Source organism: Pteropus medius, unplaced genomic scaffold (genome assembly GCF_902729225.1).
Source record: "Pteropus medius unplaced genomic scaffold, Ma_sr-lr_union100, whole genome shotgun sequence".
Taxonomy (NCBI): Eukaryota; Metazoa; Chordata; class Mammalia; order Chiroptera; family Pteropodidae; genus Pteropus; species Pteropus medius.
This window is the reverse complement of record NW_024340692.1, coordinates 16,508,139-16,524,651: the sequence shown is the minus strand read 5'-3', so window position 1 is coordinate 16,524,651 and position 16,513 is coordinate 16,508,139. Positions and strand designations below refer to the sequence as shown.

Genomic DNA, 16,513 nt, shown 5'->3' with positions numbered 1-16,513 from the left:
TTTAAAAATAATAATAATCCAATAATGCTGGCTGCCTTTGAGGGGAAATCCTTAAAGGCTAGAAATGCCAAGAAAGCTCAAAACCAGAGAGATAAGCCAGCACTGAAGCAGGCATTTAAACAGGAGGCTGGGGAGAGAGATAAACTGTAGGATCCAAACAGGGTGGAAATCAGATCAAAGTGGATGTACTAGGGAAAAAACACCACCAGGCAGATGGAGATGGCAAGGACACTCGCCTATCTCATCCTTGGCTCCGGGTAGAGTGGAAATAACTAAAAATATCTCCCTGGAGAATTCCTATCAACAGACCTGTTCTCACAAAGGTTTGGGACTGAAATTCATATTCTGAATGCAACCACCCCTGCCCTCCCACACACTTCAGGTCCAAAATGGTTCTGCACTGGTAATACTCAAGTATCCAGAGGCAGATGCAAATTCTCTCCAAGGAACTCACTGATACACAGGCTTCAAAGAACCACCAAGGTAAGCATTTGAGGAACATGAGTTTGTGATTTAAACACACACACAAAATATCACCATGAGTGAGAGCCAGAAGAAATAAAAAATTGCATAATCAAAGATGGTAAATATTAGAAACATCAGTCACAGACCAAAACAAGTAGGTCAAATATGCATCATATGTTTGTCATAAGAAATTAAAAGAAGATCTTGAAAATATAATGAAGAGAACAAGAGACCATCAAAAATGACCAAGCAAATCTGAAAAAAAAGAAGCAAATAAACTTTGTAGAAAAAGGTGGTAACTGAAACAGTGGACTAAACCTCATGCTACCCATGGTTGAAGATGCTAATTAATGAACTAGAAGATGGATGTGAAATTACCCAGAATGCAGGACGAAGCGTTAATTAGATTTCCTGAAGGAGATGACAAGAGACTGTGGGAGAAGTGCAATACTTGAAGAGATAATGACTCATCCAGAATTGAAGAGTCATTATCTTCAGGAAGCCCAGTACATGACAGGCAGGGTAAAAATTTTAAAAGAAAAGAACCTTGAAACACATGGTAATCTAACCACAGATCTAGAGACTGGAGAGCAGCTAGACAGAAGAAATTACTAATAAAAGAACATCAATGAGAATAACAGCCAACTTCTAAACAGCAGTAATAGGAACTGTTTAGTAAGTTAGTAGAATAATATCTTTAAAACAATATCTGTTCATTTAGAGGGCAGAAAATACATTAAAAAAAAAAAAACTGGGACAGATTATTGCCATAGACCAGCAATAAAAGAATTTCCAAAGGATAAATTTAAGAAAGAAGAAAATCCCAGAAGACCTAAAATGCAAGAAGGAAGGTGAGCCTGAACACATACTGGCTGTATGCAACTGTAGTTAACAGTGTGTACTTTGTGAGCTTTAAATAAGATAGAACTAAAGCACTGGGCAACACAGCATGTAAATCCAAAATACTTTAACGTGATTAAATTATTCTAAATGTTTATTTAGAAGCAGAGTTAAACTTGATTAATTTTGAAAGTCACTGACTTGAATCTACATGTTAAAATTTCTGGGGTAACCACTATAGGAATAGAGTACATAACTTCTAACATAGCCAAGGAAAAATAAGATAAAAAACAAACAAAAAAAACTCTCTTAGGTTTGGGAGTAAAGAAGCTTAGCACAAAAGGCAATTCTATCAACTGACATATTGGAACAGATTGTTTTTTCCCTTTGGCAGAAGTGGGTGATGTAAAGGCAATTTTGTTTGTACAGTAGAATGGTGAACCAGCCTGCTGCTCTTCAGTAGCTATAACCAATTATTCAAATTGAGAGGAATTTATAATCCTTTAGTTCGCCCTATCTCTTTATGCACTCATTTTGGGACATTTCCATAGCTAATGCCATCTGGCTCCAAGAGATCAAAATTCTCTTTAAAAATTAAACATTAAAGAAATAAAATTCAAATCAGCTCAGGGTTAAAAAGGAAACATAAAATGGTACCTGGAAAATGCGAGAACTAGAATCTGTTACCAGCACACCTGGGATCGGGTGCTGTGGTGGTGGGGGGCATCACCATCCAAAAAGGGGTGATATTTAGGCCAAATTAAGTACATCAGCACAATAAATATGTATTTGTTCAAAAAGATCATAATCTAAATTATGTAATCTCCCTAATTAGTTTTGTTCACCGTGACTACTGTTATTCAATTTAAAAAAAAATGAAAGTGAATTTCAGGTAACATTTTTATATCTTGCTCGCTTTTGTCCTAAATATATGAGAACTGTGTTTGGCACATAGAGTTGGCACTCAAAAGGTTTTCTTTTCAATAAAACAAAAGATAAATACACTATCTATTGAGCACTCTATTAATATGATGAAGACTCTGATTAAGGAAACTTCTCTTACATTCAGTGGCCCTCTGGCTTCTTCCACAACCACTTAAGGTTGTGAGGTTAGAAACTCAGGTGCCTCAGAAACTCAGATCCAGTATTCTAGGTATTCTTTATAGCCATTCCTCTCTAGAATTTTGTTGTCTAGAAATGCCTAAAATAGCAACGTGTGCCAATATTTAAAAAAAAAAAGTTTTCTTAAAGAGAAATAGTAAGCAGAAACTCAGTTGATCAGAACTGATCATCCCTTTCCATTCCCACAGAACATCTCCTAACTCCCAGTCACCTTCGGGTTTCCATCCAGCCTTAGTAAAATCAATTCACCACCACCTGGAAATGACTTCACTAGCGTGAGTGCTTCCCAAGTACATCTTTTCAGCAACTCTATTATACCTTAAAGCCAGCAAATGTCAACAAAGTGAACTACTATGTAAGAGTGGTAAAATATATACAGTTGCCAACTAATTTGCCAGCTCTTCTTTAAATAGTTATTTACCACACATTTGGGGAAAAAAAAAAAATCACATAGCACTGTCCCCAAAATACTTATTTAAAAATCATCAGGAAAAACTAGCCATCACCATGGCAATCACCCCTAGGATTAAGCAGTGCTAGGGAGTTGAGGGGACCACAAGTGTCCAAAAAGGGAGTGATATTTAGGTTAAATGAACCAACGTAATGAAATACATGAGCATTGAAAATAATTATTTACTCTACGATCATGCTACCCTGAACAAGCCTGATTCTGTCTGATCTCGGAAGCTAAGCAGGGTCGGGCCTGGTTAGTACTTGGATGGGAGACCACCGAGGAAGACCACGTGCTGTAGGCATAAAAAATTAAAAAATAAGGGATTGTAATCTAACAAGGTCCTTGCAATTTGTGAGGTCAACCAAGGGTTGCCTCCTCTAAAAAAAAAAAATAAAATAAATAAATAATAATACTTAATTTCCCGTCAATTATTTTTAAAAGCTTCTTTATCATGATGACTGAGTTTTCAATTAAAGAGAGAAATTTAATTTTATATTTTCTGGTCTGTCCACTATTGGTGGAAGTGGTGGGTGTATAAATTAGTACAAAGTTCGCAGAAGGCAAACTACCAATATGTATCAAAATGTAAAATCTGCATTCCCCTTGATCAATCAATTCCACTTCTAAAAACTTATTCTACAGAAATATTTGCACAAGTGCAAAGATATATGTATAATTTGTTTACAGCTGATTCTAATTTTTTAAATTAGATAATCATGAGATGTTCAACAATAGGAGATTGGTTGCATATAGAGATCTAGACTTAAATTGGGGAAAAAAATCAAGATAAAAAAAGTATGTGTGTGTGTGTGTGTGTGTGTATATATATATATAAAAGATAAATTTTAATACCTTCTTTTACCTACAGATATATATATATATATATATCTGTAGGTAAAAGAAGGGAAGAAAAAATACCAAAAAATATTAAAGTTCCTGAAGAGCTGTGGTATGGCAGAGAATATTTTTATATCAGTACATTACTTTTGTAATACATTTTTATTTTAAAAACAAAATCAGCAAAGTTTCATTCCTAAATATTTTTTCAAAGTTTCATTCTTAAATATTTTTATTATTTAGCCAAAAACATGAATTGCTACAAAATTTTATTTTGAAGTGTTACCCAAGTAGAATAAACCTAGCCTTTGAAATTCAATGTTCTTCCATAATGAGATTATATTGTCTAAGTATTCCTGAGCTGCCTGTAGAGGTAATTTAAATTAGATTTGTCATAGAGAGAGGATTAATCCCCTACCACTACTACAGCAGGACTGAATCAAATTTTCCATCCAGCAGACCTTGTTGGTGCCTAAAAACCTCACCAACTTGACATGACTCTGATCAGATTGTAAAGGGCTGCTTCTTACCCAGGGTTAATGGGTTGTGACTAAACCATTACCTACTTAAACATAATATTAAACGAATACATGTTCTATTAAACTAAGTGATAAATTTAAAATCTTAACTTTAAAGGTGAGGAAATAGAAAAGATAAATTTTAATACCTTCCTTGAGGATTAAACATATACCATAAACTGCGTATCTAATTTACAAAGCTGTGACCTTTGCAAAGGTCTCAGAGGAAATTCTTCATTCACTGAGACCATTCATTTATTCACTCTCTCGCTCATTCATTCATTCAAAAATATTTATTGAGCACCCTCTACATGCCAAATATATGGTTCATGGCACTTGGAATACACTGGTGAATAAAACAGCCAGAGCCCATGTGGCGTTTACCAACCATGATGTGCCCCCAAAACAAAACACTGAGTGTCTTCTTGGCCTCGGCTATATACAGTATTATCTTTTCAGAAACACAGAGCCACCCACATAATCACACACATCTTTCAGAACATCAGCTCCGCATACATCCCTGGGGACAGGCTGCCAGTGGGCAGCAGCTTAGCTGAGAGCTGAGCTCACACCTTTTAAAACTGAACTGCTGGGCTTGGGCCCATTCCAAACTGTGCTGGGTTGTGCACGGCTTAGAGAATCTCTACCAATATTCAGACACTCTGCGTGAATACCAGCGGGCAACTACTTGGCATTAGGAGAGCTTTACATGCAGAGCCACAGGAAAAGCACACACACATCAGAGTTAAAGATATTCCATATTCCGTGATGTAGTGATTCCTCTCCTAGGCAGAGGCCCAGGAGAAATGTGTGAATATGTGCACATACAGAGTATTCATAGCAGCAATGTCCTCAACACCTCAAAATCTAGAAAAAAGACAACTATCAATCAAGAGCAAAATGAACAAATAAATCGTGATATATTATTAAAATGCAATGTTGGACTGCAACAAAAAGAAACTAGAGCCACACATACCATAGCACATATGCATCTCAAACATAATGTTGAGTGAAAAACATCCTAGAAGAATTTGTAGGGCATAATATTATTTCTATATAGTTCAAAAAAACCAATGTTTCCCAATAATATGAATATACTTAACTGCACTGTATAGATTAATATCATAAATTTTAGGTTATGCAGTTTTTACCGCAACGAACAAAAAAGCCAACAAAACTAATCTTTTGTTTAGGGACGTGTGTATGTTATGTGTGTGTGATAAAAATATAAAGAAAAAGCAAGGGAATGAAAAACACAAAATTCAGAATGAAGTGACCCAGGACTGAAGCAGCCTGATATAGGGAAGGGTACAAAAGTCTTTGTCTGTCTTGGGGAAGGCCCACAGATATATGTGATGAACTCATGGGAATTTGTTTTATAATTATGCTTCATGATTTAGATATACAATTCTTTTATTTGTACCAAACGCTCCCTGAGTTAAAAAATATGGGTGAGTGAGCATGAGTCAACATCAAGTGAGTACCAGATTCCTGGCCAAGGACCTTATACCAAATATTTTTTAATGCAGTATACATGTTACCAACTGAAAGAAGAGAAAAAAGTGTGATAACTTCGACCGGAGGGAGGGCAAGGCAGGGGATGGCAGCAGTTAATTTGAGAGAGGTGCGTGGAAAGCACAGAAAGGAAAGAAAGGGAAAGAATCAAGTTAGCTCTGGGAGAGCAGCAGGGTGCAGAAGACTCTGTCTCCTTTTTCACCCTCAGAATCCACATTCCAGGCACCAGAAGGATCTTCAGTGTGTTTTTCAACAGTTTTTTCTCATTACTTTCACTTTTCATGTAAGTAGTGTTACTAACAACCCCCTTGATATTAAAACGAGTCATTCCTAGAGGGCATGGAAAATTAAGCAAAATAATTTTTCACCATTAATAAAAAAGCTTTGTGTTGACAATGAGGTATTTCTGTGAAAAATGAAGAGAAACGGACAAAGACAAATAGTTACTTTGATCTTTTAAAAACATTCCCTTGTTATAAAGTTTCTTTCCTTTGAAAAATCTTGGCCAAATAGGTAAAACCCTATATTTATACAAAGAATATGGAAACATGTTAAAAACTACCCTAAAGGCAGATACTAAAAGTCTTCAGTGCCCTAATTCCCCCACAATCAGCAATTTTTAGGCTTTTTGTCCACAAATTGCTGCTTCCCAGTAATAGAGGCCAAAGCTAAAGGTTAATCAAAATCAGCCCCTAAGGGACACGTTTGATAAAAATCCCAAGCCATAAAAGAAAACACTCACACACGTTACAGTACCACATTTGTTCAAACTATAAGAGGAAAAAAAGATTTGAGGAAAAAAAGAAAATCTTTTTTTCCTATTACTTAAAAGCCTAGCTATGACTAAGAATAGAGATTTCTGCAGTACAAGAAAGCAAAAAGTTTTACTCCAAACAAGAAATTGACAAGCAAACATCTTATATAAGGCACTATATTAAGTTATCTCTGGAAACAACTCCGCTTTCAGATGCCCAATACATGAAAGACAGCAGCCTTTGATTTATAAATCCGTTCCACGTTAAGTCTGCTAAAACTAAGACAAGTATTTAAAAAACCCACCACTGATGACAATCTGCATCTTGCAATTTGTTACTGAAAGCTGCCAGAAGCACAAATAAACACAAGGAGAAAGAAGTGGCACAAATTTTGCTCCCCATTCTCTTCCTGAAAGGTTGGGAAAGAAAAAGGCTCAGCGAGCCTGAAGAGAGGGACTCACATGGTCTTTCAATCTCCCCAACTTTTTAACAGCCTGGACCCACATCCTCTGTAGGACCTGAGCAGTCTTCATGGCCTGAGGGAAGTAATCAGCCAGGGCGCTGCCTACACCCCAGGCTGCTCACCCATTGCCATCACTCCACGTGGTTACGTAAGGCGGATACAATAGTGGCCCACATTCCCAGCGAATCCTGTTGTCATCTAGCAAAGTGACACATCCATACAGCAGGGATGCCAAACACTTTGAAAAGCACCACTTGTGAGGGGGAAAAAAAAAAAAGCAAGCGGTCTGGATGTGCATCACTTTCAGTTTTCTCTTCCTCCCTCTCTCCAGTGTGAGGTAACCAGAGAATCAGAGTAAACATTCCTTCCACACAGATAAAATGATTCAGTATCTAAGTAGAAATGAAGTAAGTAGGACATTTTTGAGCAACACTCTAGAAAGGAATGTTTGCAGAAGAATTTATTTATAAAGATTCTCCCACAGACACACACAAAAAGTGTAAGCTGGCTGGAAATGAACTGGTAGTGTTTCAGGTGAATCAAACTGCCAACGTAACATAGAAATTAAAAAGGCATGAAGATAAGATGTTTCACATCCTTGGAGATAACTAAGTCTGTACATGAGAGGAAGATAAGATTTTGGGAGTTGGTGCAACTTGGAGCCAACTTGGGGACAGAGTGCTCACTCATCAGTTTTCTCCTCCTTCCAATCTTTCTGTAAATTTAGCAGATAAAAGAAAAACAAAGAGCCCTACTATCTGCTTCTTTCTTTGTACCACTTAGGGAGTGATAGAAAACACATTTTAAGTCTCTGAACATCTAAGTAAGATTTTAAGGGACAAATGGTGTTTGAAAATTGGGTGTGGGGTCAGGCAGCCGACGATCATTCTGGCTGCAGAAGTGCATGTTACACCGATGGACCTGACCGAGCAGTTAGCAAGTGAGGAGTACACTATCTGATTTGTTCGAGGTTAAGATGTGTAGTAAATTTGGACCACAACATGAGTCAAGAATGTAAGTTTTAATGGCAGAAGATCTGGGGTGCAATCTCTGTTCTACCACTTAGCTGTTGGTTTTCGACATCTGTCTCTTTCTTTATAAAATGGGAATAATACCATCTACACCTCAGAGGAACAATGTCAGCATGAAACGAGGCAAGCTCTACAAAGTGCATGTGCTGAACATGCACTAAAAATGTTCATGTTCTTCCTTTGAACTCTACAAGAATAAGTTCTTCGTAAGTGTTGGGACAGCAAAACAAGAAGGGAAATAAATGAAGTTTGTTTCAAATGTCACACTGCAGAGGGCACCAGGCAGTACAAAGGAGCCCTGCTGAAGGACCCGTGGAAGCTGAGCTGGTGCTCCCTGCTCACTGAGCCCCAGGTACAGAGTATCCAGGCAGAGGGAAGGGGTGGGGGGTTGCTCAAGGCAGCTCGATCCTACACTGACAGTCCTTAGGAGATCACTTGAGTTTCCCTGGTGAGGAAAGAAATACTTCCCTTAAATTTATGCATATTGCGCAGAAGTCACAGGCATCCTACGATCAAAGAATTCCAGATTTCCAGAACTCACAGTTTCTCCCCATACTAATTTTTTTAAATTGTGCTTGGTTACATACATAACATAAAATAATTTGTCCATTGCTAAGCGTGCGGCTCAGGAGCGTTAGGTCCATTCACGTTGTTGTGCAAACAATCTCAGGACTCTTTCATCTTGCAAAACTGAAACTCTATGCCCATTAAACAACTCCCCACTTCCCTCCCCTCTCAGCCCCAGGTGATCATCATTCTACTGTCCAGTTCTATGAATTTGTCTACTCTGGATACCTCATGTAAGTGGAATCATAAAGTATTTGTCTTTTTGTGTCTGGCTTATTTCACTTAGCATAATGTCCTTAAGGTTCATCCTTACAACATGTATCAGAATTTCCTTCCTTTCTAAGGCTGAATAATATTCTACTGTATGTACAGACCACATTTTGTTTATCTATTCATTTGTCATGGACACTTGGATTACTTTCACCTCTTGGCTATAGAGAATAACGCTGCCATTAACATGGGTGTACAAATTCGCTATCACTAATTCTTTATTCATCCATGCAACAAATGCAATGTGCCAAGCTCTGAGGATCAGATGAAGGTCGACACATGTACAGCACTGCCCTCCCCAAGCCTGGCAAGAGCCAGCATCTGATCTAGGCAGAGTGGGTGGGGAGTACAGGGTGTTTCCCATGAGCAAAGGGCATTGAGATGAGCTCTGAACAATGACCACAATTGAGGGTGTGTATGTGGGGGAGGCGGGTGGTTCAGAGCCTGAAGAACAGCAATAGGGCAGAGACCCTGATAAAGGAAAGGGGGAGGGGCCAGAGAGAATGGCCATCAGAACCAGTGCAGCCTGTTCCGACAAGCAATTGTCCTACCACTGGCATCATAAGGACATTTTATGGTGAACCGCTGCCTCCATGAGAAGATCTCAAGAATTTAGGGGCTACTTCTCAAAGATTTCTAACGTCCATGTACATATATTCAAGAAACATTTGCTGAGCAGCAACTCACTGGGCCCTATGGATTGAAAGACAAAGTACACTAAATCATTACCCTAAGGCAGTCACAGTCCAGTGGGAAAGTGGGACACGCAGACAATATTCACAACTCAGTGCAACTATAACTGCAGACAAATACACAAGGCTGTCATTCAACAAACCATTCCTGGAACACCTAGGATGTGTCAGGTTCTGTTCTAGATGCTGAGGGGATATAAGCCCAAATTCCTAACAGAGAGGATTTTAATGGAGGAAACAGACAATAAGCAAGTAAACATAATCTCAAGTACCAGTAAGTGCCATGGGATGTGACATTCGAAAGAACTAATTGTAAGAAAATCTGGACAGATTTCCAAAGAGAGGGAATAGCAGATGCAAAGGCCCTGAGGTGAGTAAACAGGTTATTATTTTCATGAAAGAAAAAGGACTATGAGAGGCTGGATTAGGTGAGCGATGCAGTCATGGCAAGCCCATAAACTGTGAAACTAATGGCACAGGTGGGAGTTTTTCACTGGGGATGAGAGGTCTGGGGTAGGGGAAGATGTGCACCCACCACACGGGAAGGCCCCTCTCCCACACAGAGTTCCACATGAGCTCAGTGCTGAAGGATGACTGACTTGTTGGGTGGGTGGAAATTCTAGGAAGAGGGAACAGCACAGTCAAAGCCAGAAGGCATAACCTGAAAGGTGTGTTCAAGGCACTGCAAGTACTCAGTGTGGCTGGGCGGTAAACTGTTTAATAACACACACAGCGTTCTGCATTCTCAGCGTGGACAGACATGTCAAAATAACTTAATCTACAGCTTGGAAATCTTAAAACACACCCACCCTGGGAACAAGAGGCAAGACGGTTATGAGAACTGGAAAGAAAGGAACCATTAACACTTAGAGCACCACACCAAGGGCTTTATACAATGTTTCATTGACGGCCCACAGTCCAGCCAGTTAGCTACAATTGGCCAAAACCTGGAACAATGACAATATCAAATGCTAGCAAGGATGGCAAGGATGTGGAGCAAAAGCAACTCTCATACATCACTGGCGGGAATGCAAAATGGTATAGCCACTTCAGAATAAACAACTTGGTGGGTTCTTACAAAACTAAACCTACTTTCACCATGGTGTCTAGCAATTGTGCTCCTTGGTATTCATCAAAAGGTCCACATAAAAACCTGCACACCCGTTTATAGCAGCTTTGTTCATAATTGTCAAAACTCTGAAGCAAACAAAACGTCCTTCAGTAGGTGGATGAATAAAAAAAAACAAAGTGGTACAGCCAAAGGAATATTATTAAGTGCTAAAAAGAAATGTGCTAGCAAGCCATGGAAAGATATGGAGGAAACTGAAATGCATATGACTAAGTGAAAGAAGACTATCTGAAAAGGCTACATGTTGTATGATTCCAATTATGAGACATTCTGGAAAAGGCAAAACTAGGGTGACAAGAAAAAGATGAGTGATTGCCAGAGGTTAGAGAGAAGGAGAGATAAACAGGCAGAGCACAGAAGATTTTTAGGGCAGTGCAAATACTCTGTATGCTATCATAATGACAGGATAGGTGTCACTATATATTTGTTCAAATCCATATAGCATACAACATCAAGAGTGACCTGTAATGTGAACTATGGACTTTGGGTGAAAATGACATGTCAATATAGATTCATCAACTGTAACAAATGTACTATTCTGATGGGGCAAGGGGTATAGGGGAAATCTCTGTACCTTCCCTCGATTTTGCTGAGACCCTTAAATTGCTCTAGAAAAAAAAAGTCTTAATTTATGAAGATAGATCGATAGAGAGACAGAGGTTGGTTTAGGAACTTGCACATGGCCCCATAGCTAGTAGGTAGGTGGCTGGTCATAATCTGAATTCAGATCTTCATGAGTCCAATTTTAATAAGCTATGAAGCAAAGAAACATCAGCAGATAATTACATTTAAGACCTTTATGTTCATAGTTCTGGTACACTAAGCTATAAGGTATAATTATAATTTAAACAGACCATTTTTATTTGTAATTACATAGAAGCCATTAATAAACCAAAAAGGAAGGTGCTAATTTGGCAACAGAGACACAGCCCTGTCTACTCTATGATTTTAAACCTGACTAAGCCTGTGTAACATTAAAACACAGCTCCACTTTAAAAAAAACAAACATACATACATACAAACCACCACCCCATGGCAGGCACCAAGATAAAGAAAATTACAAACTGTCAAAAGGCAGGTTAGAAAACCAACAATTAGAATGTTCAGCTAAATTCTGACAGCAGGGTTGGCCCTGTATGAAATACACAAGGTAAACAAACTGTCCCTCCCATATCCAAGGCACTTTCCGAGGATAGCTTACCCAGAAAAGAGTGACTAACACAAGACACAATGCTTCCGCCAAAAGTCAATGTGCCTGGTTCACTCCCAAAAAGCCAGTAGGCCTACATACAGTGTCCTAAGCCTCAAAGGCATGCCTTTCCTATCAGAATCGAAGAATAAATGCAGGACCTTAAAGGGCCTAAACCTTTAGATGCTGTATTGCCAATACTTGGGAGCTTGTTAGAAAATGCAAAATTTCAAGTCCTACTTTAGAGCTGCTGGTAAGAATGTGCGTTTTTTTACCAAGGGCCTCCATGTGATTAACATGCGCATTAAAGTTGAAGAAGCCTTGGTGTAGTGGTGCTCTCCAAAGAATCCTGAGCCATGATGACCATGTTATATAGCTGTGTTGTCCAACAGGGTAGCGCTAGCCACATGTGGCTACTGAGCACTTAAAATGTGGCTACCACAATTATGGAACTTAATTTAACTTAAATTAAACCTATAAACAGCCACATTTAGTATGTGTCTATCAACCATATCCCTAGCAGCCTTTTAAACTGTTTCCCATTTTTTACTACTATTACTAATACTATTGCAAGCATTGCTGTACACGTAGCGCCCCAGCCCCCATATTTTCTAGTATTTCTGGATTAAAGTGTATAAATATATGTACTGACCCATTACTTTTAAAAGCTGTTCTAGCAATTTACAGGTCTGTATCAAGATGAGTCAAATGCCAGGTTTTTCAAATGCCATTTTGAGGAGAAAAAAAAAACCTACTTATTTACAGAAACAGTGCTTGTTTCCATATTTTAAGCCTTTTTTTGGTAATCCTTTAAAAATTTTCCTGGAAAAATAAAAAAGATCATGGCGCCAGGCGGGGTGGGGGGTGGGGAGGGTGGTGGCTGGCGCTGTGAACTTCTTGTGTAAGCGCATTGATAAAGCTTAGCAAATGACACTTTGAAAACACTAATTTAACCAGCTCTCATTAAGAGAAACAATAATTTTGTTAAACCATTAATCTGTGGATAAGATTAAAGAGTTTACAATCCATACCTTCAACTACCTAAGTAATTGTTACATATTTAAAATGTAAACCTGATAAGTGAATGAGTTCTTGCGTGGTATCTTTGGCACAGTGAGTGTCCACTGCATCCCATGGAAATTGAGGGAGAAAAACAAAGAATCCTCAGTGGTACTAGGACACACTTCACTAAGAGGAAGAGGCAGCAAAGACCAGAGACAGGAATGGGGAAAGGGAGATTTCCTGCACCCACCTCCCCCTCCAATGACATCTGGGACCCCACTTTTATTCCATTAAAAACAATTAAAATGCAAATCAACACGCCTTACACATGACTTTGTCTTAATACCAGAGTAGATGAAATTGAAGCAAGTTACACTAAAATAGGCTTCTCCTAATTTTTTTTCTCATGGAAAAATTTAAAAAGTTCAGATGTTTGAAACAGCATTGTTTCTAAACTTAAGAAAAAACTGTATTCTTTAACCTAGTATTTTGCATACCATTATTATATAAACTGAGTTAAGTTCATAAAAGTGTATAGAACACACTCCTCTTCCAACTCTTTGCATGGTTTTCCTTTGTCAATAACATGGGAAATATCAGATATGGGGCAACTTTTTAAAAAATTCTGAATTAAACAATGTTGAGCTCATCTCAAAAAATCTATTTCTGCCTTGTAATATAAATTGTGGACAGAAATTGTATGCAATCTTAACGCATAAAAATGTACTCAGTACTTCTCTTTTGAGGAATTTGTAATTATCAGGAAATCAGCAAAGGCCACTGCCCAGATAACAAACATATAATCCACTAGGTGGCGCAACAATGCAGAAATAAAGACTTGTTTCCCTTCAAATTTAAATTTTCAAATGTAATTTGGAGGAAATTAGAAACAGACTTTAATAAATCACAGTAAAACCCCGCCATTACAGCTTTTATAAGAAGCAAGGTAAATCTGCAAATAGCGGGGGGTGGGAGAGGAGAAAACTAAAAGTGAAAAATTGCACTTTTAATTGTTCATTAATATGAAATAAAAACACAAAAGCATGTTACAACAGATCAACACCCTACAGTGTTTCTGGGCACTGTGGGATATTCACAGGAATTTAAGCCACCTGTAAAGTAAAAGACAGCACTTTCAAATTATTGATCTGTGAACCGAACTGGTATGGAAGAACATAATTTCCAGGGAAAATAGCTACAGGAGTTTCATGTAGAAGGTGAGATCCAGTCACTGGTACATTCAATAAATATTTATTAAGTATACTCCTCTGTACTGAGTATTAGAGATTAAACAATGAGGATAATAAACATGGTCCCGCCTTCATAGAGTTCATAGGCTAATGAGGGTCAGTAAATCAAGGAGCCAGCCAGCAACTGTAGGAACAAAACGATGAAAGGAAAGCACAGAAAGGTCTAGAATAGACGGAACTGGCCTCTTCAGGGAAATCAGGGAAGGCTTTCCTTCTCAGTGGCCCTGTGGATGGGTAGGCGTCCCACTGACGAAGGACAGATGAGTGGCCACCACATCTGGGCACTGAGAGGGAAGCAGATGGGGAAGCCTGGGTCTCAGGAAGGATCCTGGTCTCTTCCATGAATAAAACAAGTAAAAAGTCTGAGGTAGGTCAGTGGGACAGGTGAATTTGTATTTTTATTATTTGAATCCAAATTCCTCATTTTACTAAGAAGCAGGGAAGAAAGGTCAGCAGCCCCAGCAGGATACAGAAGGCAAGAGGTAGGGAAGCCCTGGCACCAAATTGCACATGCAGTAATGGCTTTGCCAGGGCAGCTAAGGACTCGGGGCCCATCCAAGGGTTGAAGCACCAAGATCCCTTTTTACTGTGAGGAACAACTAAAGTGAACTCCGATTTCTAAGCCAGGTTCCGAAAACACCGTTGTAGCACGTTATTTCAGGGTGACCTAGAACACAGCATGCAACAGAAATGTTTACTAGGCATTCTGAGAAATGGATGCACACACCAGATTAAGTCAAAGGGCCAAGGGAACAACTGACACTATCGAGTGTGTTCATCTGAAGAAGAGTCATTAGCAATCACCAAAACCCATCTTTTGGGGAAAAAATGAAGTAAGGACTTCTACTGCATTTGTCAAGATGACTCAGGTTTTTGCTTCCCCTTGGGGTTAAGTGGCGGTGGTGGCAGACAGTAACACCACACACAATGCTTTCTCAACTGTTCTAGCTATATACCCCTAAGTTCTCTGAGTATCTCGGGTGATAATACACATCTCACAGAATGGAGCAAGAATTTTATGTGGAAGTTTTTATAAACAGTGAAGTCCACACAAATGAGAGGCACTTTCCTATATTAAATGAGCCCCACTCTAAAAAAGGGCAATGTGGCACAAGTTTAATAAGAGATTTTAAAAATAGAATACATTCAGTCTTTAACATTTAAGTATCCACTGCATACCAAGTGTTGAAAACAAAAGCCTACTGACATAGAACACAGTTCCTACTTCAAGGATGCTTGGTTTTAGGATGCAGAAAGGCTTGGAATAGTATAGAGAACAATGGCAGGTAATGCATATTCAGCTAGGGTACCAGTCACTGATAACATCTAGTACCAAAGCCTCTCCAAATGCTCTCAGCAAGAGGAACTTCATTAATTCCTCTTCTGAGTAACATTTCTTCAGAACTTTGAACCCACGACAGTGGTTTATTATAACTGAAGTTTTCTGTAACAGAAAAGAATGATTTGGAGTTGAAATAGTCAACAAGGTACAAACACGAGAGCATCCCTCCCAAAGGTGGAATCCAGAGAAATAAGAACATCCAAAACCTAGACAGAGGTGTTTTACAGTCGAGGGATGGCATTTCAGTTTTACGGCTTTTCTACAAAATGCGCTTGGAAGTCTACTTTCTCCACATGTTCTTGTAGCGATGTTGCTGCTTAGCCAGGAAGGCTGCACTCATAACATCTCAACTGGCCCCTGTTATCAGTCACCTTCCTTGACTGAAATCAGAAGCAACCAACCCATCCCTTTCTGTGTTCAGAGCCCATCTCTTTTCTTTAGCTTTTCCTCAGTCAAGAGGGACCTCAGATAGGAGCATCCTCATGAAGACAGTCTTTCATAAGTCAGCATCCTGACATATCTACTCCCTGTTGGCAGAAGAACAGGTGAGAAACTGTGGGAGTTCTGAACCAGGGGTCAGCAAACATTTTCTTAAAGGGCCACATAATATATATTCTAGGCTTTGCAAGCATTATATACTTACACAAACATTTTTAAAAATTTTATTTTATTACTTTCAAGTATACAGTACATTGGTTAGACATTATATAGTTTATAAAACGATCCTCCCTAATTACTCTTTCTCTCCTCTGGTTCTCCTCCTAGCCATTACATTAATGCTAACTGTATTCCTTATGCTGTACACAAACATTTGAAAATATAACCATTTTAAAAAGTAAAAACAATCCTTAGCTAGTAGGCAGGAGAAAAAAAGAACTAACCAAACAGACAGCTGGCTCTTGTCTGATAACCTTTACCCTAAACTTATGCAAAATTTAGTGATTCACGACTGATGTGCAGGTGTCTATCTGTTCACCAAGGTGCAGTCTTTATCTGCAAAGTACTTGCACTGGTCCCAAGGGAGGTGCACAGACTTGACTCTTGATTCTTGCTTTCCTTCATCTCTGTTTTC

At 38.7% G+C, this 16,513-nt stretch overlaps 1 protein-coding gene and 1 pseudogene across 6 annotated transcripts in view; one reads left to right on the top strand and one right to left on the bottom strand.

The window, feature by feature from the left end:
* Positions 1–16,513, bottom strand: part of TJP2 (tight junction protein 2) — a 102,077-nt gene that overhangs the window by 34,513 nt on the left and 51,051 nt on the right. Inside the window, exon 1 of one of the 6 annotated variants that reach the window (XM_039836024.1) lies at positions 6,968–7,120. The exons of 4 other annotated variants lie outside the window; for them this stretch is intronic. In XM_039836024.1, coding sequence (XP_039691958.1) covers positions 6,968–7,039 — 72 coding nt within the window. In that variant the 5' untranslated portion in view covers positions 7,040–7,120. Of the gene's footprint in view, positions 1–6,967; positions 7,121–16,513 lie in introns of those variants that run through there. One more of the 6 variants, XM_039835917.1, reaches the window with a different exon arrangement.
* LOC120596018 (uncharacterized) lies at positions 3,064–3,182 on the top strand (annotated as a pseudogene).